This window comes from Mus pahari, chromosome 20, assembly GCF_900095145.1.
Source record: "Mus pahari chromosome 20, PAHARI_EIJ_v1.1, whole genome shotgun sequence".
NCBI lineage: Eukaryota > Metazoa > Chordata > Mammalia > Rodentia > Muridae > Mus > Mus pahari.
This window is the reverse complement of record NC_034609.1, coordinates 29,267,964-29,288,643: the sequence shown is the minus strand read 5'-3', so window position 1 is coordinate 29,288,643 and position 20,680 is coordinate 29,267,964. Positions and strand designations below refer to the sequence as shown.

General features: G+C 50.0%; 3 protein-coding genes across 4 annotated transcripts in view; 1 reads left to right on the top strand and 2 right to left on the bottom strand.

The window, feature by feature from the left end:
• Positions 1-1,717: 1,717 nt before the first annotated feature.
• Thap11 (THAP domain containing 11) lies at positions 1,718-3,583 on the bottom strand. Its single transcript, XM_021220389.1, has one exon. It carries the CDS (start codon positions 3,325-3,327, stop codon positions 2,392-2,394), a length of 936 nt encoding a protein of 311 aa, XP_021076048.1. The 5' UTR covers positions 3,328-3,583; the 3' UTR covers positions 1,718-2,391.
• Positions 3,584-5,644: 2,061 nt separating this feature from the next.
• On the top strand, positions 5,645-12,341 carry Cenpt (centromere protein T). Its single transcript, XM_021220384.2, has 13 exons — positions 5,645-5,816; positions 7,456-7,555; positions 7,639-7,726; positions 7,831-7,927; positions 8,029-8,165; positions 8,297-8,333; positions 8,660-8,808; positions 10,101-10,307; positions 10,486-10,638; positions 10,885-10,978; positions 11,596-11,772; positions 11,854-11,958; positions 12,037-12,341. The coding sequence occupies exons 1-13, from the start codon at positions 5,704-5,706 to the stop codon at positions 12,158-12,160; spliced, it is 1,581 nt and encodes a 526-aa protein (XP_021076043.1). The 5' UTR covers positions 5,645-5,703; the 3' UTR covers positions 12,161-12,341.
• The window catches only part of Tsnaxip1 (translin associated factor X interacting protein 1), a 16,974-nt gene continuing 8,631 nt past the window's right edge, over positions 12,338-20,680 (bottom strand). The window contains exons 3-16 of one of the 2 annotated variants that reach the window (XM_021220382.1): positions 20,357-20,469; positions 20,077-20,203; positions 18,805-18,898; positions 17,573-17,769; positions 17,059-17,194; positions 16,211-16,380; positions 15,969-16,128; positions 15,762-15,892; positions 15,516-15,641; positions 15,226-15,378; positions 14,994-15,103; positions 12,997-13,123; positions 12,797-12,903; positions 12,343-12,637 (exon numbers count right to left, since the gene is read on the bottom strand). In XM_021220382.1, coding sequence (XP_021076041.1) covers positions 12,397-12,637; positions 12,797-12,903; positions 12,997-13,123; positions 14,994-15,103; positions 15,226-15,378; positions 15,516-15,641; positions 15,762-15,892; positions 15,969-16,128; positions 16,211-16,380; positions 17,059-17,194; positions 17,573-17,769; positions 18,805-18,898; positions 20,077-20,203; positions 20,357-20,469 — 1,992 coding nt within the window. In that variant the 3' untranslated portion in view covers positions 12,343-12,396. Of the gene's footprint in view, positions 12,638-12,796; positions 12,904-12,996; positions 13,124-14,993; positions 15,104-15,225; positions 15,379-15,515; positions 15,642-15,761; positions 15,893-15,968; positions 16,129-16,210; positions 16,381-17,058; positions 17,195-17,572; positions 17,770-18,804; positions 18,899-20,076; positions 20,204-20,356; positions 20,470-20,680 lie in introns of both variants that reach the window. The other variant, XM_021220383.1, reaches the window with a different exon arrangement.

The window sequence follows — 20,680 nt, the reverse complement described above, 5'->3', positions numbered from 1 at the left end:
CTCAGTGGGTAAGAGCACCCGACTGCTCTTCCAAAGGTCTGGAGTTCAAATCCCAGCAACCACATGGTGGCTCACAACCATCTGTAACAAGATCTGACACCCTCTTCTGGAGTGTCTGAGGACAGCTACAGTGTACTTACATATACTAAATAAATTTAAAAAAAGAGTACATTCCACCCTTACAGAGGACCCCATTACCTACAGATGACTGACAGCTGCCTGTAACTCTAGCTCACTCCCAGGGGTCTAATGGCCTTCTAGTCTTTTCAGGCAGCTACAATCACACACACACACACACACACACACACACACACACACAATTCAAAGTAATGAAAGTAAATTGTTTAAGTCATTCACATCAGGCAGTAGTGGTGCACATCTTTAATCCCCCACCCCCACTCCACACTGGGAGGCAGAGGCAGGGAGATTGAGTTTGAGGCCAGTCTAGGCTACAAATTAAGTTACTGGACAGCAAAAGTCGCACACACAAACCCTGTCTGGAAAAAGTAAGTCATTCACATCTCCCCATTAGCTTTGAGCTAAATTACAACTATAGATAAAAATGCCATCTTACCTTTCCAATGTCCAAGCTAAAGACTGAGGCAGCCAAACCAGTGTAGGGATTACAAACCAATTCCTTAATGCCCTCTGCTCACCTACCTCTTTCACAATGAAGGTATAGTGAAATGAATGTATTCTTTTGTTTTTTGGGTTTTTGTTGTTGTTGTTTTTTCGAGACAGGGTTTCTCTGTGTAGCCCTGGATGTCCTGGAACTCACTTTGTAGAGCAGGCCTTTAACTCAGAAATCCGCCTGCCTCTGCCTCCTGAGTGCTGGGATTAAAGGCGTGCACCACCACTCCCGGCTGGTGCCCGCCTTTAATCTCAGTCAGAGACAGGTAAATCTCCGAGTTTGAGGCCAGCCTGGCCTACCAACTGCGTTCCAGACTACCCAGGGCTACAGAGAGAGACCCTGTTTCAACCCTTCCCCACCACCCCCAAAGGAAATTAAAACTATCGAGAATCTAGAGAAACAAAACAATTCCCACTTACTTTTCACCTTTTGGCTTAAAAAGTCAAGGGAAGGGACAGGAAATTAGTTCAGTTGGCAAAGTGCTTCCCTTGCAAGCATACCCACAGAACCCATGTAATACAAAAAACACAAACAAAACATAGGCATGGTGATGTAAACTTGTAATCCTAGCACTGGGGAGGCACACACAGATTCCCTGAAGCTCACTGGCTGGCCAAGTAGCCTGTCTCTGGGTGAGACCCAAGCAAGTGAGAAGATACCCCCATGCCACCCCTGCCCTTTCCAGGACTGAGGGCTGAACCTAGGGCTTTTTGTGCTTGCTAGGAAAGTGCTCTACCAATCAGCTAAATCACCAACCCCAAGTAGACCCTGTCTCCAGAAAAAGAAAGGAACTGTATGGAACCTCTGGCAGGCACCCCCATACTACACACATTTATGTATGTACACATACACAACAATCCAGAGAAATAATCATGGACAAACCAAGGCCTTTCGTGCAGCTTCCAAACTCTTTGGAGTGACCTGAACAAGGAACTTTATGAAGATCTATATGCTTCATGGAGAAACTGGGTCCAGTTGTTTAAAGCATCTCTACTTTCTGGGCTAGCCTGTTCTTTCAAATAGGACCTATATCCCCACATTTCAAGGACACTTAGCTTTAATTAAAAAAAAAAGTCGAAACCCAAATAAAAACCTTACTTTTTTTGTTTAATTTGTTTTGCCAAACACAGTGAAAACTTCAGTCTAATTGTACAGAAAATAGAATTTGTAACCAGTAGCAAACATAACGAGATAAACCTAAGTCTCTGGTACGCTGGATCTCCATCAGCAAGTCACACAGAGCCCTCTCATAAATGACCTGGGCAGAGAGGTCCTAAGAGACAGAGGCACAGATCAGCCAGTCCCCATCAGAATCACAGGCTGCACCTGAAGCGGGTAGCAGGCATAGGAAAAACGATGTTACTGAGATCTCTTATCACTACACACAGCAAAGCTGCCTCTGATTGCTGGCCAACCTTAAGATGTGGTTTCCTCAAACCCACATTCCCTAAGAGTTCCATCTGCACCCCCTCCAGGGTAAGTTCCAAGTTCAATGGTTCTGAAGCCTTTGTATTAACCAGAATCTGCAACATAAACTGGGGAGTGAGAGACACAAAGTCATAACTGCCGGTGTCACCAGATTCTGAAGTCCCCAACTCTTACTTCAGGAGGAGACAAAAGAAGGTGCCAACTGACCAACTGGAGTCCAGCTGTCCTAAACCTCAGCACTGTCAACCGGAACACTGGAGAGTTCAACATCTGCCTGAGGATTCCTTGGGCTGGAAGGAGTCACGAATTCTGCAGGTTTCTGGGGGAACCATTCACATGCCGTGCTTCTTACGGATGACAGCCATGGCAAGCAGACGATCCTTCTCTCGAAGTTCTTCACGGAGCTTGGCCTCGGTGAGACGCAGATGGCGGATGCTACCCTTCATCTCCTTCATCTTCACTTCCATCAGGGCCAAGATGTCCCGCTGCTCGTTCAGCTTGCGCAGGAGCTCCTCCTCCGTGGTACCCGACGACAAGGAGTACGAGTGGTCGGAGCCAGTGTCAGGAAAGCCCTCTTCCCCTACCACCACCAGCTGAGGGCCCAGGGTGCACTCGGCGGCCTCCAGCCCAGCTGTAGCAGCCTCTAGCTCCGAGGCGGCGGCAGCTGCGGCTGCCCCTTCAGCAGCTGCAAACTCGACTTGCACTGTGAGGTCGATGGGCTTCACATCGTCTCCCGAGGGAGTCGTGGACACGGGAACCACGGATCCCGGAGCCTGATTGCTGTCTACGGCTGCCTGAAGGGTAAGAAGCACGGCTGCAGAGGCAGACACCAGTTTCGGCTGCAACTGGGTGGTCTGGGCAGTGGAGGAGGAAGGAGACGGCTGCTGCTGCTGCTGTTGTTGCTGCTGCTGCTGCTGCTGCTGCTGTTGTTGTTGCTGCTGCTGCTGCTGCTGCTGCTGCCTACGGCGGGCTGCCGCAGCTCCCGCAGGTCTCCGAGCTACTTTGCGCTCGTTGACGCCACGCAGCGGGAAAATGGTGGGAACACGCACCGTGTAGGTCTTGCGGCCGCCCTGGAAGTGGACGCTGCAGAGACGGTGGCCCGTGGTGGGCTGGAAGGTGGAGAAGCACCCACTGACGCCAGCACGGGACACGTTCTTGAGCCAGAGGCGCCGCAGCTCAGCGTCCTTGGGGAACGTGTAGAAGTGCAGCGCCTTGTCCCGGTGTGAGTTGTTGTAGCAGCCCGGTACGCAGCACGTAAAGCCAGGCATGGCTGCGACGCGCGGCACGGCCCACCGGCCTCTCGAGCTCTTCGACGGCCGGGTCTGGCCCCCGCCTCAGCTCCTCGACGGGCGGCGCCGCGTGAGGCTCTCAGAGGCCTCTCACTATTGCCGCCCGGCGTAGTCGTCCCGGGCGGAGGCCCCGTGCCCAGAATATGCTTGCGGACCGCCCGCGCCGCGCTACCCACCCAGCCGCCCGCCTGCGCTTCGGAGTCGGCCCGGGGGACGCCGCGAAGGACCGCCTGGAAAGGAGGACTACGCCCCCCACAATGCACCGCGCCAGAAGCCTCTCACTTCCGGGACGGGGCGGGCTTATTCCGGCCGCTTTCCCGGACACCGCGATATCCTGTTCAGAGTCGATTATTTTCCAGATATAGCTCGTCCTAAGCGAAAGGGAAAAATGTATTCGAATGGAACGTTGTCGCATGGGCTACCTCTCACAAGGACCCGGGGCGCGTGCCTGGTGAGCGGAAGCGCTCTGGGTATAAGCACGCAAAGACTACAAGTTCCATGGTGCCTCAGAAGAACGTTTTGGTGCGGCCGCGGGCTGCAGCGCCGCCTAAAGGAGTGGTAGAGTTCCTGCAGACCAGGATTTGAATGAAGTTCTGCAGCTTTCTATAAAAATCACCCTCCCACCCCCACCCCTAGTACCTTGGAGTGGACTGCATTCTTTAGCCTAGAGGAAACCCAAGTCCACCCAGAAGAACTTCTGGAGTCACTTTCTTATATTGGGAGCACTCTCCCGACTCTCAGCTACCTCTTACGTGGATTCACTGACTAAACCAGGTCCCTACTAGCTGCTTACTATGTGCCAGACAGTGAAGGGAAAACACATTCAAGGCAATTTTGAGCAGTCAGTCAGGTCCACCCCAGCCCTCTCCCTTCTGGAGACTGATTAGAGTGTCTTTTGGATAAAGGGTGAATAAGCACCAATGTCTAATCAGTGAATGCCACAAAGGAGTCAGCCAGACAAAGACAATGATGAATAGAGGCATGGATAGATGGGCCAATTAGAAACTTGGAAATGAGTAGTAGTATAGGTGCTTGGCCTCCCAGCCTCCCTACCTTGGGGAACTGTTGGGTGCTGCAACAGGAAGGACATAGGCCTGCCATTTAAGTACCAGGAAATGGCGGCCAGAATAGAGTCCTAAAAGATTAAAACTAAACATCAATAGAAATTTTGGAGTTTCATTCTGCAGGAAACCAGGAAGTTGAGTTTTAGGTGAAAACAATTTGCATTATAACAAAACAGGCTTGCCAGTGGTGGTTTACGCGTTTAATCCCAGCACTTGGGAGGCAGAGGCATATAGATTTCTGAGTTCCAGGCCAGCCTGGTCTACAAAGTGAGTTCCAGGACAGCCAGGGCTACATAGAGAAACCTTGTCTTGAAAAAAAAAAAAAAAAGAAAGAAAGAAAAAGAAAAAACCCCAAGACCACTAAAGAAAATAATAATTTAAACGAGGTGCGATAGAAAACACCTGTACTCTTGCTTGCCTGCTCCTTCCCCCCTCCCCTCTATCTGCCTCCACTCTCTCTCCACATGCTCATGTACATAGGCTGCCTCTATTTTCTCTACTCTCTCTGCCTCTGTGTCTCTACTCCCTCAACTCCCCTCCCCATGCCCTGAATAAACTCGTTCTATACTAAAAAACAAACGAACAAAAAGAACGGAAGGAAGGAAGGAAGGAAGGAAGGAAGAAAACACCTGTAACGTCATCAAACAAAAGTGGAAGCAGGTTTAGAAGTTCAAGGTCATCTTGGACTACCTACGGATTTTTGAGGTTAGCTTGGGCTACTTACCACGCTGTTTCAAAAACAAAAAGTATATACGCACGTGCACGCACATGAAATTATCAAAATCTAGCATAGTGGCCTACATCTGCCATTGGAGTATTCCTATGGCAAAGGCAAAAGGGCTGTCCAGACAGTTTGACCCTACATGTATGTCTGGTGTCTGAAGAGATCAGAGGAGGGCATCCGATGCCCGGGTACTGGTGTTTCTGGCTTTCGTGAGCTTCCCGTAAGGTCCTATACGAGAGTAGCAAGTAGGCCTTACCGCTGAGCCATACTTCTAGTCCCCCTAGTTCTTTAAGATTATTATGAGCCTTAACTTTTTTTTTTTTTTTTTTAATGAAGAAACCATGAGGTCTTAACTGGTAGCATGCTTTCCTCCCTCCCCCCCCCACTGGGTTAACATGAGACCGCCTCCAAAATCAATTTACAATCACGTCAGAGCCGGCTCCCCACCTGTTGGACTACAGTTCCCGTGGGGCCATGTGGCAGCATCGCGAGACTTGGCTCAAAAGAGGCGGTGGGAACGCGGGGCTCGCTGCCGCTTGAGTTGTTAGGAGGGGTGGGGTCCTGAACATGGCGGACCTCGGCTTTTCCGACGGTGATCCGACCGTACGCACGCTGTTGCGGCGCGTGCTGGAGACAGCAGATTCGCGCACTCCGAGGAGACGTCGGAGCACTCAAACCAAGTACGTGAGAGGGTTATGTGAACCGCTAGAATGAACGGGCGGTGGTGTCTGCGTCTGGAAAGGAAAACCGAATCTCGGAGTCCAGTCTGAGACGCTGAGATCAGACTCGGGATTCCTAATCCGATTGGACTCTGCTGTGCTGTTTTGTTTTGTTTTTGTTTTTGTTTTTTTGGTTTTTCAAGACAGGGTTTCTCTGTGTAGCCCTGGCTGTCCTGGAACTCGCTCTGTAGACCAGGCTGGCCTCGAACTTAGAAATTCGCCTGCCACTGCCTCCCGAGTGCTGGGATTAAAGGGGTGCACCACCACGCCCGGCCTTCTGCTGTGCTGTTTTGTGCCCTCACCGTATGCTTCAGGGTGAGACCACAGAGTCTCCCTCACAACGGTGCTGGATGTCTAGAAGCAGAGGGCAAGGCTCTGTGTTTTCTAGCCTGTTTCACTCACCCCCAGGCCAAAGCTGTAGTGACATTTACCCCTGCTTCTGGGTGACTCCACCTTTCCCAGCACATACCGTCCTAGTCTCTGAGGCACCCATGGCAGGGGGGGAAGGGGCAGGAACTGGAAAGATGCTTTTCTTTTTTTTGTTGTTTTGTTTTTCGAGACAGGGTTCCTTTGTGTAGTCCTGGCTTTGTCCTGACTTTTCGGAGTGTCTTAAGGGGAGGGTTGTGAGCAGAAGGTACCGAAGTTGGCATCCACCAATCTGGAAGAATGCCATTCTTTCCAAGTGGAGACTCGCCCATGATAAGGTGTTTTCTTTTATTCTCCAAAGTGTTAGTGGTTGATCCTAGGATCTTATGCCTGCTAATTAAGCACCCTACCACTGCTCACCATCTTCAGCCCTTTCCGTATTTCTTTGCAACAGGATCTCACAAAGTTGCCTTGCCTTGGCTTGGCTTGAAATTAGCCCAGACAGGCTTTGGACTCCCCATCTTCTTTAACGGGTTGGTACCACCAGGCCCTTGTTCATTCAAGACGGGGCATAATATATTTACTCTCAGTGTCTGTGAGAGTGTGTGTGTAGGTCAAAGGACAACTTGCAGAGTCAGTTCTCACCTTCTAGCACGTCAGTCCAGGTCAATGAACTCAGGATGCTAGGCTTGGAGGCAGATGCCTTTAACCACTGAGCAATCTGGCCAGCCCCTCCGGCTATATCATAGACCTGTGAGTGATAAGGTGGAAGCCTGCGGAACACAGAGTTCTGAGACACACTGTACTGGAGAAATAGGGCTGGGGTAACCCATGGGAAACTTGATGACACCTTGATGACAGCTTGAAAGATTAAAAGTAACTTAAATTTCCTACTTGGATTGTTATTCTAATGCCTGGGATAGGACGGGATGCTCTTCCAATTTGTAACCTCTGTGACCAATCTCCACTCATCTTTTGTTACTCTGCTAGACTTACCCTCATCCCCGCTACATCCGTCCTAGTCCATCTGTACCTCACGGTTACCCTTCACCCTCCTCTTTGCTGGGGACTATGGAAGGTACATGTGGTTTCTGGGACCCTGCCTCTAAAGGAAAGCTTTTAAACCACAGCCCCTTGTGAAGGCAAACATCTGTACCTCCAGGTCCGCACTCCCACTTCTGACAGACAGAATTCTCAGGACAGGTTGTTTTGTTTTTGTTTTTTTTTTACACAGTGCACAAAGAAGACAGTCTCGACAGTCTCAAACACCGTACTCTACCAGGCAGGGCAGCCAAACAAAGACAAGTGCTAGAAAGCAATCCCGAGTAACCAGGGTAAGTGACACCTACTCCACAGGTCACATCATAGAACCCTAAGATCTAAGCCCTAAAGAGACTAGTGGTGCTTGTACCCACAGTCAGTTGGCAGATCGACTCGTGTTCAAGGTCGTGGGCACTTGGAGGAACAGACACCCCGGACTCTGCTGAGGAATATCTTACTAACTGGTAAGCGGGTGTCAGCCTGCCAGTTGAAGTTAGGTGCTAGTACAAAAGTCAGGCCTGTGATGTCCTCCTTGGTCAACCCCACCCTTTCCTTGCCATTTCTATAGCCCCAGAATCTTCCACTGTGATGCCAGACCCAGTGGTAAAGCCAGCACAAGTACCAGAAGTGCCCCAGTCCTCCAGACGGGAAAGCAGTTGGGGAAGGTACACAGTGAATTTCCCTCATAGGCTGAGCCACCTCTTGGGATCCCCGGAAACTAAAATTGGGCTTCCTGACATGTCTGAGATAAACTTCATTCTTACAGCCTGGAGCTACACCTTCCTGACCTGGAGCCCCCCTCAACCCTGGCTCCAGGTCTAACAGTACCCGGCAAAAGGAAGCAAAAGCTGAGGTTGTCAGTATTTCAGCAGGAAGTGAACCAGGGCTTGCCTCTCTCCCAAGGTGAGACCTAGCACACACCTGAGCTGTTTCCTCTCCCCTTGGGAGGTAGGAAAGACCTAAGAGAGCTTTCGTAGGCTTGGGTAACTCACTGTGGATTCTTTTTCTTACATTTTCTTTATGGGCCCTGATAGAGCCACGTGAGAGTGCTGATATTTCGTCCTTGGCCAGGTACTGTTCCCTGTTCTGGGGTTTATACAATATGGTCACCATGCTCTAAATGATGAGTCCCTTTGGGGAAGCTGTGTCTCAGGCTTTCCTTGTGTCTGTTTTCATCTTTTTTTTTTTTTTTTAGATATTTTCTTTAATTTCAAATGCTATCCCAAATGTCCCCTATACCTCTCCCCACACCCTGCTCCCCTGCCCACTAACTCCCACTTCTTGGCCCTGGTGTTCCCCTGTATGGGACATATAAAGTTTGCAAGATCAAAGGGCCTCTCTTCCCGACGATGGCTGACTATATGACTTCTGCTATATGTCTGCTTTCATCTTAACAGCTCCTTCAACCTCACCTTTGCTCCACCTGGTCAGCCAGAGACAGTGGAGAGACCTGGTCTGGCTCGAAGACGTCCCATCCGCCGGCTTGTGAATGCTAGTGCCTTTTTGCAGGATCTGGAAGACAATTCCTTAACCTCTGCTCCTCCAGGTAAGGTTGTAATAATCTCTTCTAGCTTTAGGGAGAAGCTACCACTCTCTGACAGACAGGAGACTCCGCTGAACTCAGGCTTGCTCCACATTTGATGAGGCCAGGGATACTTTAGGAGCCTGGGCAGGCATCTAGGAATGTCTGTCTTCCTCACAAAGTACTTACCTGGTACTTTGGTCTATTAGGGTTCTCTAGAGGAATATAACTTACAGAGTGAGTGTGAGTGTAAGGGGAAGGATTTATTAGAATGGTTTACAGCCTGTGGTCCAGATAGCAAACAATTGCTGTCTACCAATGGAAAGTCCAAGAATCCAGCAGTTTAAGTCCACAGGCTGGGTGTCTTCAGTCTGTGCTAGCATCTCAAATGAGTAGGCTCTGTTGACTGAAGGAACAGACCTGCTACCGAGAGCGAGAGCAAACAGGCAGAGAGCAAGTTTTATCGAGACAGGGTTTCTCTGTGCAGCCCTGGCTGTCCTGGAACTCACTCTGTAGACCAGGCTGGCCTCGAACTCAGAAATCCGCCTGCCTCTGCCTCCTGAGTGCTGGGATTAAAGGTGTGCGCCACCACTGCCCAGCTTTTCTTTCACCTTTATATAGGCTGCCAGCAGAAGATGTGGGCCAGATTAAAAGTGGATCTTCCCACCTCAAAGATCTGAATTAGAAATGGGTTTTCCCACATCAGTTGATTTAAGGAAAAAAAAAAAAAACCTAACAGGTGTGCCCAGTCATTTGGATTTTAGTTAAAGGTAACAACCAAGAAGAGCCAGTGTAGCCAGGTGTTGGAGCCTCCCATGCTCCTACTCTGCAGAGCAAGCTCCTGGACAACCAAGGCTACACCAAGAAACCCTGTCTTGGAAATAAATAAAAAAGAGAAAAAAGAGAAAGAATAACTATCAGAGTGGTTCTAATCTTAGTGTCTCTGTGGTTCTTACTACTTTATATTCTTGAACTACAGGGCTTTATGACCAATTAGCACTAACCCGGGAGCCTGGTTCCAGAGGACAAGTTCATGTTTGAGGATGGTGCTGACCAGAGGATAGAGACGGCTGAGGCATGAGCCATCAGTTTTAGGGGCTGTAAGCAAGGTGTACAGGCTGAGGTGTCAGAGGAAGGACCAGGAGTGGTGGCCTAGCAAGGAGGGCGAAGGAAGGTGAAGGCTTAGAAGGCAGCTTTACCTCGTTCCAGAAGTTCCTTAGAAAGGGAAGCCCTCAAGTTTCACTGCCTACCCCTTCTAGTCTCTGGTTTTAGCAGTGGGCCTAGGATACAGAATTTCTCTGCCTCTTGGTCTCCAGGTGACAGTCAGAGAACACCTGGTGCTGCTCCACTGATGGATGTAGGCTTGGAAGACGACGACACACAGCCTTTCTCACAGCCCTTGGCTGACTCTTCCCTTAGTGGGAAACACTCTCTGCCCAAGCCTTCTCGCCCTGAAGTTGAAGATACTGAAAGAGTTGTGGGCCCAGGGACACCAAGCTCTGGGACCAGGCTGCAGAACCAGAGTGAGTATGAGGGGCGGCTGACTGGGAGCCAGCGTAGCCTGGGCCAGAGTTAGCGTAGCGATTTCCCTCCTCCGGCCCTTATCTGTGCCCCAGAACTCCGGCCCAGGAGTCCCTCCCAAGAGCAAAATGGTGGTGGGGCCAGGAGAGTCTGAGTCAGTGCTGCCTGCCCTCCCCTCAGTGAGCAGAACTGCCTCTGCTGCCTCTCCTTTACCCTTCCTGGAGCCACAGCCACAGCCTGAAAAACTGAGAGAAGCAGTGGGATCCAACGAGGCTGCGGAGCGCAAGGATGGAGAAGGATCTTCAGGGCATGAGGAAACTTGTGTTAGGCCAGGTAAGAGGCCTGTGTAGGTATCAGTGGGTGAGGGTCACTAGCTTCTTAGGTCCTGTCATACTGAAGACAGTTTGCACTGGCTGTTGATGGGAACTGGTAGTTTCAGGGGTCACAGGGAGTGTAAGGGTCAGTCACTTAACTAGAGCTCTATGAGGGAGCCCCAAAGGAATTAAGAGAAGGGACACTAGGCCTTTACAGCTGTGTGAAGGTCGAGCCTGACCCCCTGTGACAACTCTTTTTCTGCAGCAAGTGGAGAATTATCCTCCAGCGCCCACGACTCACTCCCAGCTGAACAGCCACGTCAGTTACATGAACCACCCCCGTCACCTGGAGCTGCAGTGTAAGAAACCCCAGTTGTTGGGTAGAGGGTGCCTTGAAGTTAGCATTGTGCGCTTTTAAGTCCCCATAGCCATGCAGATGACTGTCAAGCACAGCGGCTCCAGCCTGTCTGCTGTCCTAGTGCCTGACCCAGGATGTGTTGAAGAGCTTAGGTGAGGGGGAAGCTCCTGGGTCAGTATCTAATCGTAGGTGGCTTCCTGGAGGACATTAGTGGGCTTGGGGCAGGCAGCGGTGGATCCCTAAGGGGAGAGGCTTGCCAGTTTGAGACCTGAGGTTTAACAAGCTTGAGCAGGTACCGACATAAATGTTGAGGCTTGACTAGAGTATTGGGTCTATATTGGAGAATCAGGGGTCACAGGGAAGGGCCAAGCTGTTTCTGGTTGTAGTTGTCGTCAATAGACCAGGCTGGCCTTGAACTCAGATGCACTTGCCCGTGCTTCCCCAGTGCTGGGATTAAAGGTGTTGTAACACCACCCCACCCCACTCCCCTACTCATCCCCGTTGGATTTCTTGTTCAAGTTAATTAATTTGCAACAGTCAGCAGAGCGAGCAGGACTCGTCTTCAAATAGGGGCCTCCCCAAACCGCAGTTCAGTCACCTGTCTGTTCCTGTCCTCAGCCTATCTTCAGAGCCCCTGGAGTCTGTGACAGCCAAGTGCCCATCCAGGACCGGAACTGCAGGTCCTAGGCACCGCCATGACCCCCACAAGGCTGGACTGAGCCACTATGTGAAGCTCTTCAGCTTCTATACTAAGATGCCTGTGGAGAAGAGGGCTCTTGAGATAGTAGAGAAGTGGTGAGTGGGGCGCGTGAGTGGGTAGAGGTGCCATGTCATAAGCAGACTCTTTAGTCTGTTCTATTGCAACCTTGTTGGCAGCCTAGACAAGTATTTCCAGCACCTTTGCAATGACCTGGAGGTATTTGCTGCTCATGCTGGCCGTAAGATTGTGAAGCCAAAGGACTTATTGCTGCTGATGCGACGGTAAGTGCACATAAAAGGGAGGCCGAGTATGGGAGGGCTGGTGCTAATTCTGTTTGAGCCTCTTTTTCTCTCACACAGGCAGGGACTGGTGACTGATCAAATCTCTCTGCACGTGCTCGTGGAGCGGTACCTGCCCTTGGAGTACCGGCAACAACTTATCCCCTGTGCATTCAGTGGCAATTCTGTCTTCCCTGCACAGTAGGACCAGGCCTTCCCTGGCACCTACTCTCTCTACCTTGGAAATCTTGAACCCTACACAATCATGAAGGGTCCCTCATCTAGCACCAAGAAAGTCTCACAAATGGATTCTTCTGCTTTGTGGTGCCTGCCCAGATTGCCTTCCCACGGCCTGAAAAAGAATATGAATTAAAGAATTTTATACTAGAAGAAAGTTAGCAACATTGTATTTCTGTTGCCAGCAGGGGGGGTGGGGGGGCTCTAGCTTGCTGGCTCTGGCTCTCGTGGTCCTACACGCTTTGTGTCTGCCATCTTCAGTCGATCGAGTGCAGTCTCAACCTTTATCGAGATTATCGCCTGCCTCTCTTCATCCTCCAGTGGCACATCAATCGCAGGGATCTGATAGGCCTGGCTTAGGTAGGCACTCAGAGTCTGCCTGTCCATGGTGGGATCGATGGTCATCAGGGTCCCATGCATCTTCAGGAGGGTCACCTCTTCAAGACTGCCTCACAAGGAAAGAAAGCCAGGAATACAGGCTTGAGCTCTTCTCTCTGTACCCTGATCTGAAGTGCCCAGCATGGGACCTGTTTCTGGGGAGACTCAGGCACCAGAGATGCGCTCTGACCAGACTTGCCCCACCCGGAGGCCCAGGGCCACTCACGGATCCAGGCCTAGCTCCTGCTTCAGTTCTTCTAAGTATGCTTTCTTCTCACTCTCATACTGTTCCCACAGCCTCTGCACAAATGGCTCGCTCTGCCCTTCCTCATCCTGTGGGTCGGGTATGGGAGAAGGCAAGGTAAGGCCATTTGACTATAGTTTAAGACTAGGGAAGGGACTGTCAAGTTAGGTGTCCCTGCCTACCTCATTAAACAAAGATCGGTAGTTTAACATGTCTGAGGTGCTGATGTCTGGACCCCAGCCTGCTGCCTCCATCAGCTCCTGAATCTGCTCTTCCTTCTTGAGAGGAAAGGTAGTCCTGAGGACAGTGCTACGAGGAAAGTAGAATTTCCATCAGGGAGGCCTGAGTGACTGAGACCTGCTAGATCCCCCTCCCATCCTTCCTGGGCCATCATGCCCATCATTATTTCATCAGTTTGATTTAAAGATTTATATGAATACACTGTAGCTGTCTTCACCCCACCAGAAGAGGGCATCAGATCCCATTACAGATGGTTGTAAGCCACTGTGTGGTTGCTGGGAATTGAATTCTGGACTTCTGGAAGAGCAATCAGTGGTCTTAACCCCTGAGCCATCTCTCCAGCCCCTCTGCAAGTTTTTATTTTTCTTTTTGAGAGTCCTTGAACTCATAATGATCCACCTGTCTTAGTCTCCTAAACTTTGTTTTGAATATTTTTTAATTGTTTTTTTGAGAAAGGGTCTATATGTTAATCTGGTTGGCCAGGAACTCACTCTGTAGACCAGAATGACCTCCAACTAAGACAGATCCGCCTGCCTCTGCCTCCTAAATGCTGGTATTAAGAATGTGCACTACTGCCAGGCGTGGTGGCGCACACCTTTAATCCCAGCACTCGGGAGGCAGAGGCAGGCGGATTTCTGAGTTCGAGGCTAGCCTGTTCTACAAAGTGAGTTCCAGGACAGCCAGGGCTACACAGAGAAACCCTCTCTCGGAAAACCAAAGAAAAAAAAAAAAAAGAATGTGAACTATGTCCTTCAAAAAAAAAAAAAAAAAAAAAAAAAAAAAAAAGAATGTGAAACGGTGGGTTAAGAGCACTGGCTATCCTTCCAGAGGACATGGGTTCAACTCCCAGCACACCCACGGTAGCTCACAACTGATCATATTTGCCCCCATTACCTCTGCCAGTCCAATCTCCTTCACCCCTTTACCTCCCACAGAGTTCACATCTCTTTCCAAACCTAGATTTTACACATGAGGGAAACCAGCGTTCTTTTTCTTTCTGAGTCCAGTTTATCATCTAACATAATGTTATAGTTTGCATGCGACATGTCCCTAATACACTCATGTTCTTGAACATTTGTTGGTTGGTCATGTTATTTATGAAGACTGTAGGATCTTTAGGAGGTGGAGCCTCACTGGAAAAAGTGAGTCACTTGTTTGGACCCTGAGGTTATAAGCCAGCCCCAAGCAATTACTGTTTGCTTCCTGACTGCAGACAGAATATAACTCATCACTTCAAGCTCCTCCTATTCTGGTTCTCTTCTGTGACACACTGTGCCTTTGAACTGTAAGATAAAATAAACCCTTTCACCCCCGAGTTGCTCCTTGTCTGGTTTTGGCCACAGTAAAAAGGAAAGTAACTACTATGCACAGTGACCTCCAGATCCATCCATTTTCCTGCAAGTAACATTGCTTCATTCTTTATGGCTGAAAAATACTCCATTGTGTCTATACCACGTTTTCTTTTTGCATCCACTGAGGGGAGCCTAGGCTGATTCCAAGGGCCAGAATAAATGGGTATGTGCATATGCCTCTTGTATAATAACTTTGACTCCTTCAGGCTTATTCCTGGGAGCAGGACAGTTGGAGTTTTAAAGTTTCTTTAAAGGGCAGTTGACTGGCAGGAGAACTGCTATGTGCTGTAATCTTGCTACTCCAGGGGCAGATGGGAGCAGCCTCTGTCATCATCACAAGATCATGACAGTCTGAGCTGAAGAGCCATGACCTGTCTCAATGACAGGAGCATNTCTCTCTCTCTCTCTCTCTCTCTCTCTCTCTCTCTCTCGTGCTAGAATTCCCAGTACATGCTGCCATACCTGAGGAGGATGGCAAACTTTGAGGCTGTGGCCCTTCCTGTGAGGCGCCCTTTCCCTGCATATGTGAGAACCTGACCAGTCAAAATAATGGACTAGAGTTTGGAGTAGTCCGCCCAGTCTCTTACCTGAGCTGTTCCATGGTGATTGACCCCTCGTTCTGAGTGTCAACACTTATCAACTCCTTCAGCAGATGGGACACTGTTTCTTTTTGATTGATATATACACTCTCCAAATTCTACAATGAGTGAAGCAGTTACTAATATGCTGTTTAGAGCAGTGGCAGGGCCATTCTGTGCTGGGGACAAAAGCCCTTTCTATTTCCCTAGGACAACAGGTAGGGCCAAGGCCAAAGCTCACCTTTCCCATCAATACTGCATAGAACTGATTCATGATCTCACTGGAATGAAAGAGCTTGATATTTTCAAAAATGGTGTAAGCCCAGGCCATGGCATCATTGACCCCAAAGCGACGCTCCAGAAAATTGAAGAAGAAATCTGGAAATGACTCCTTCTGCAGGGAGAGGGGAACGCTTGGTCAGAGTCCCCAGGCTCCTGGGCCCCCACCTTGTACCCTGCTTTCTTGAGGGGCCTCCTTAAACTGGATCCGAGGTTTCCCAGAAACAGCGTTTGCTAATCATGCGAGCTGACCTGCTCCTCTGCAGTGCGCTCCTTCCAGGCGTCCTTGAGGAGGCTCACCACCTCCTTCTTGCTTGGCTTCTTGTTCTTCACAGGGCCATCGAACCGAAGGAAGGGTGGGATGGAGTCCCCAAAGCCCTGAAAGGCAGGTGCCAGCACATGATTGGACCCCACTATGGCCCTGTTTATAAATAAGAATGAGCCCTGGACAGCCCCCAGGGTCTTAGATGGCCTCTGGCTCGGGGGGGCCCCCCCTACCAGGCCAGGGAAGAAGTCTTTCTCCCGAAGCAGACCCATGCCAATTTCCTCCAGGAGCACATCCACCAGCTGGTCACTGTTCTTTCCTTCAGCCAGCACTAGCCAGCGCTCTGGGCCCCCCGCTATGACACCTGCAAGTCGGGAGAGGAAGCTAGATCCCAGTCCATGTCCTTCCATGGGCCCTGAGGCCCCTACAGTCATCCTTACTTTCACATTTGGTCCAGTCAGGTCGCGGTGTGGAGGTGCGCTGGATCTCCTGCAGCTCGTTATAGAACTGGTCCCGCTCCTTTAGCGTGCTCATGTGCAACTGCAGCAGCAGCTCATGCTCCTTCCGGACTTCATCATAGTCGCCTTTCAGGCTTTCTAGCTGTGGGCAAGGTGATTGGTCCTAGCTGCCCGCCTGCCTGACCGTACCCTACCAAGTCAAACTCTACCTGCCCACCAAGCACCTGCTCTTGAAGTTCCATGTTGGTCTTCTGTTGCATTTCAAAGTCTCTCCTGGGTACCACATCTCCAGAGTTGGCTTTCATTGTATTAAGTTCCATCTGTGTGCGAGTCAGGTCTTGTCGAGTCATCTTCAGTGCCAATGTTAGCTTCACCGGGTCTTCTCCCCAAACACCTGCCAGGGATGCATGAGTCTGTCACCCTAGCTCTAGGGCATATACTCAGGGTTGGGTTGAATATTGCTTGGGGCAGCCCCTCTACTTGAATAGGATGGGTCCCATAGGATCATATATTTGAATACTTGTTTCCCATTTGGTGGAACTGTTTGAGACAGAGTCAGAGGTATGGCCTTGGAGAAGGTGTGTCACTGGGGGCAACCTTGAGGCTTCAGTGCCATTCCCACTGTGTTCTCTGCTTCCTGACTCTGGATCAGACATGAGCTCGGAGCTGCTGCTCCAGTGCTATGCCTGCTGCTGTGATGGTGACAGACTACAATTCCGTTTGGAACCCCAAATCCCAAAGAAATGCTTCCTTCTTTAAGTCACTGTATTTTATCACTGCAATAGAAAAGTAATATACCTTCTCTGCTTGGTTGAGTCTACAGCATCACCACCCTACGGGTTCAGGCTTAAGTCGAGAACCCCTACTTAGCTTTCTCCTACCCAGAGTCTCACTTCCCACAGTGTTATGCTTCCTAAGTTACTCTGATTCTCAATCTAGCACAAAAGATTCACAGTCCAGCTAGTGGCCCAGACATCTCCTACCACGTATGGACACAGCATGATAAGATCTGAGGGATAAATGGTTACAGGCAGACTTCAGTACCTTAGGAGAGAAACCTGGCTTGGCTTACCTGGGCTCTGGGCTAGTGACATGTCTTCTTGCTGGTACCTCAGTTCATTCAGGTCCCCGATCAGAATTTTGCGGGCATCTCGTTCGGTAAGGTAATGCAGATATTCCTCAGCCAGGCTCCTCCTCAGTTTAGCTACCTGGGGAGTGGGAGTGGGAAATAGAGCTGCATACGCTGTGACTCTCAGAGTCCTGGTTGGCAGCTAGTCACTCCAGGGGTGTGACAAGTGCTTGGCAGTCACCTCAGCTTGGGAAAAGAAAAGCGATTGATCGTGCCTGAGTACCTAGCAAGATGTCAGTACTTCAGTCCATGAAGAGTTTGCTGGTGCCTGGAGCCACCTTGGATTCTACACTGAGCGGGGCAGAGAGAAGACAGTAGGGGGACTCTTGGGAATGTGATAACTCCTCCATTCCAGGCAGAAGGGCGTGGGGTTGTCTCAGTACACATCACCACACCCAGGCCACAGGTAAAAGAGGAACATGTGGCCCTTGTCAGCTCTCCCACGTTGTTCATTTACCTCACTCTGCAATGAGATCTTCTCTTCATTCTTTTTATCAATGAGTTTTAGCAAATTCATCTTCTCTTTCTTGAGCACAGAGATTTCGTACCTCTCCTCCGCCCTCATGGCCAGAACCCTCTCACGACAGTCCTCGTTCACTGTGACAACCTTGGCCTTCAGGGGCTCCAGGGACCGGATTTTCTCCTTTTGGTGGGCTAAGCAAAGACAGGTGGGCCAGGTGTGCACACACCTTCATGGAGGCAGATCTCTGAATTTGAGGCCAGCCTGGTCTACAAAGCAAGTTCCAGGACAGCCAGGGCTACATAGAAAGACCCTGTCTCAGAACAAGACAAAACAAAACACAAGACAGACAGACAGGTAGAAAACACAAGACAGACAGGTAGAAAAGCCCTTTAAGGAGGTCACAGAGAGCAAACAGCCAGGAGTCAATCCTTGGTTGCATAGGTCATTGGTGTACATGGTCTTTTGCCTAATGTGTGTGTCTGTGAAACCCATGTGTGCCTGGTGCCTGCAGAGACCAGAAAAGGAGGTCAGGTCCCCTGGAAATGGAGTTACAGATAATTGCTGACTAACGTGTAGGTGCTGCTGAACCCAGGACCTCTGGAAGACAGCCAGTTCTTATCTGTAGAGCCATCTCTCTAGTGCCCCTCCGCTCTCTCCACACACTTTTTTTTTTTGGTTTTTCAAAACAGGGTTTCCTGTGCAGTCCTGGCTGTCCTGGAACTCACTCTGTAGACCAGGCTGGCCTCGAACTCAGAAATCCACCTGCCTCTGTCTCCCAAGTGCTGGGATTACAGGCCTGCACCACTGCTGCCTGGCCTCACATGCTTGTTTTTAAAGGAAGGCAGCAGCTGGGGAGAGAGCGCTTGTTTATTATCTATGAGACACTAGGTTCATGGCTGGAGAGCCATGGAAAAGAAAAAACAAGCTAGGGGCTGAATCCTGGTCAGACTCAAGACCTCTTCCACAGAGGGGCTTAGGAACCCATCCTCCCAAGCCTTCAGCCCTCTGGCTGCTTAGCACCTTCTGGGCAGGTGAGGGAGCCTCCTTCCTTCCCAGAAGGACCTGGCCCTCCTCAGATTCCTTCTGTTTACTACAGATTATCCTCCTAAAGGATAGAAGGGGTTGAGGCAAAGCAAAGCATGACCAGAACGATCAGTTGGAAGTAGAGAAACAAAAAGTCAGAATGGCCTGTTCATTCCAGGTGGAGCCCAGAGAGGAACGCTTACCCAGCATCACCTCGTACGCATTCTTGATGGAGGATAACAATGGCTTGTATGTCTTGAAATCCTCTATGAAGAACTCAAAGATCTCCCTGTAAGGCTGCCATCAAAAATTAAAAAAAAAAAAAAAAGAACCTATCATTTATCATTTCCTGACCCATAGCCCCCACTGTTTCCATTTGAGACTGCCAGTAACCTGTGCCCGACCAAGTAACCCCCAAGTCTTTAATACCATGTTACTGGAGAGGAAAGAGTTATGAAGCCTTGCCCGGTGCCAACTCTGAGGCTTAGTCACCCACCAGTGTGGGGCAAATATGCCATTCTGCCAAGTTGACTCTGGCTGCCCAGGCAGTCAACTTCTTGACTACAGGATCCTGTATCTATTAGTCTCTCACCTGTAGCCCCTCTCTATAGCAAACATCAATGGGACATTGAAGATTCTAGCTTCATGTTCTGAACTCAACATGGAAGAGAGACTTCTCCTTTCAAACTTAGATTTAGAATGATCGTGCGTAGGTATGTGTACATGTGCTGTGGTTCATAGACATTAGGTGTCTTCTTTGAGATAAGGTCATTCACTCACTGAACCTGAATTTCACCAGTTGGCAAGGCTATCTGGCCAATAAACTCCAGGAATTTGCCTGGCTCTCACAGGCAACCCCCAAGTATTAGAGTTACAAATGTGGCTGGGCCAGGCTTTTTAACTTGGTGAATTCTGAGAATCCAAACTCAGGCCCTCACCCTTGTGCAGTAGACTTTTCAGCAATTGAGCCATCTCTCCACACTTGAATGTAAAAGGAGACTCTAGGTCTGCAAACACAGAAAGCTTTTGGAGGCAGGATTACCTACTGGAGTGATCACAGGCTCTGGAAACAGCCTTGATTTGGAATCCCAACTCCACCACTTCCTTGTGGGGTGCCCTCAAGCTTCTGCTGGTATAAGAGTGTGCCCAGAGCCTGGCCCATGGGTTAGCCTTCAGTAAATGCTTCAGTCCTGTCTAGGTCAGAAGTTGAGATTCTTTTTTTGTCATTTCTGATTCCCTCTCTAATGTGCACCAGAGTCTGGACAGCATTTAGACTGACCATTCTCTTTGTTTCTCAGCTAGTTCCTTAAGTTTCTCATTGTGGCCTCCAGGCCAGAGGCTTTGTCAAAGGACTTGCCTCTTTTCAAAGAGGAATAGTCGCAAGATGGAGGACCACTTCCCTGTGAAGGTCTGCTATTCAGTTCTGATGCATGGTTTCTTTTCACCCTTGACATGTTGGGTCTGTGTGCTCTGACCTGCAGCCTCAGTTCCTGTGCAGAATCCGTGCTCAGGTCCAGCAGGAGGAGTTCCTTGTGCAGGTAGTTCTCTAGTTGCTCCAGGTACCTGGGCTTGGAGATGCTCATGGACTGCTGCTGCCAGCTACTGCAGAGGATGGTGGGCTGAGATGTCACTCATGAGTGCACCCATGGGTCCTTGCACTCTTGGTCCGGGGCCGCAAACTTCACTAAGTTCTATGTCCTGGACCAATACCTAGCCTAGATCAGCCCATCCCCCATTAGGCTGGCCCTGGCTTACTTGGCTCGATTCTGGCTGTCATCTGAACAGGGCTTTCGATTATGTAGAATCGTCTGGCCACTGGTGTATGTAGGCCACGGTGACAGATGGCCACCCATGGAGAACTGCAAGGGCTTAAGGGGGGGAGGGACAGCTGGGGTTACTATGGCAACATTAGTCTACCCCTCCCATTTTAGTATTGTTGAAGATTCAACCCAGGACCACCTCACACATGTTAGGTAAACACTGTACAGCCGGGCCTGGTGGCGCAGGCCTTTAATCCCAGCACTCGGGAGGCAGAGGCAGGCGGATTTCTGAGTTCAAGGCCAGCCTGGTCTACAGAGT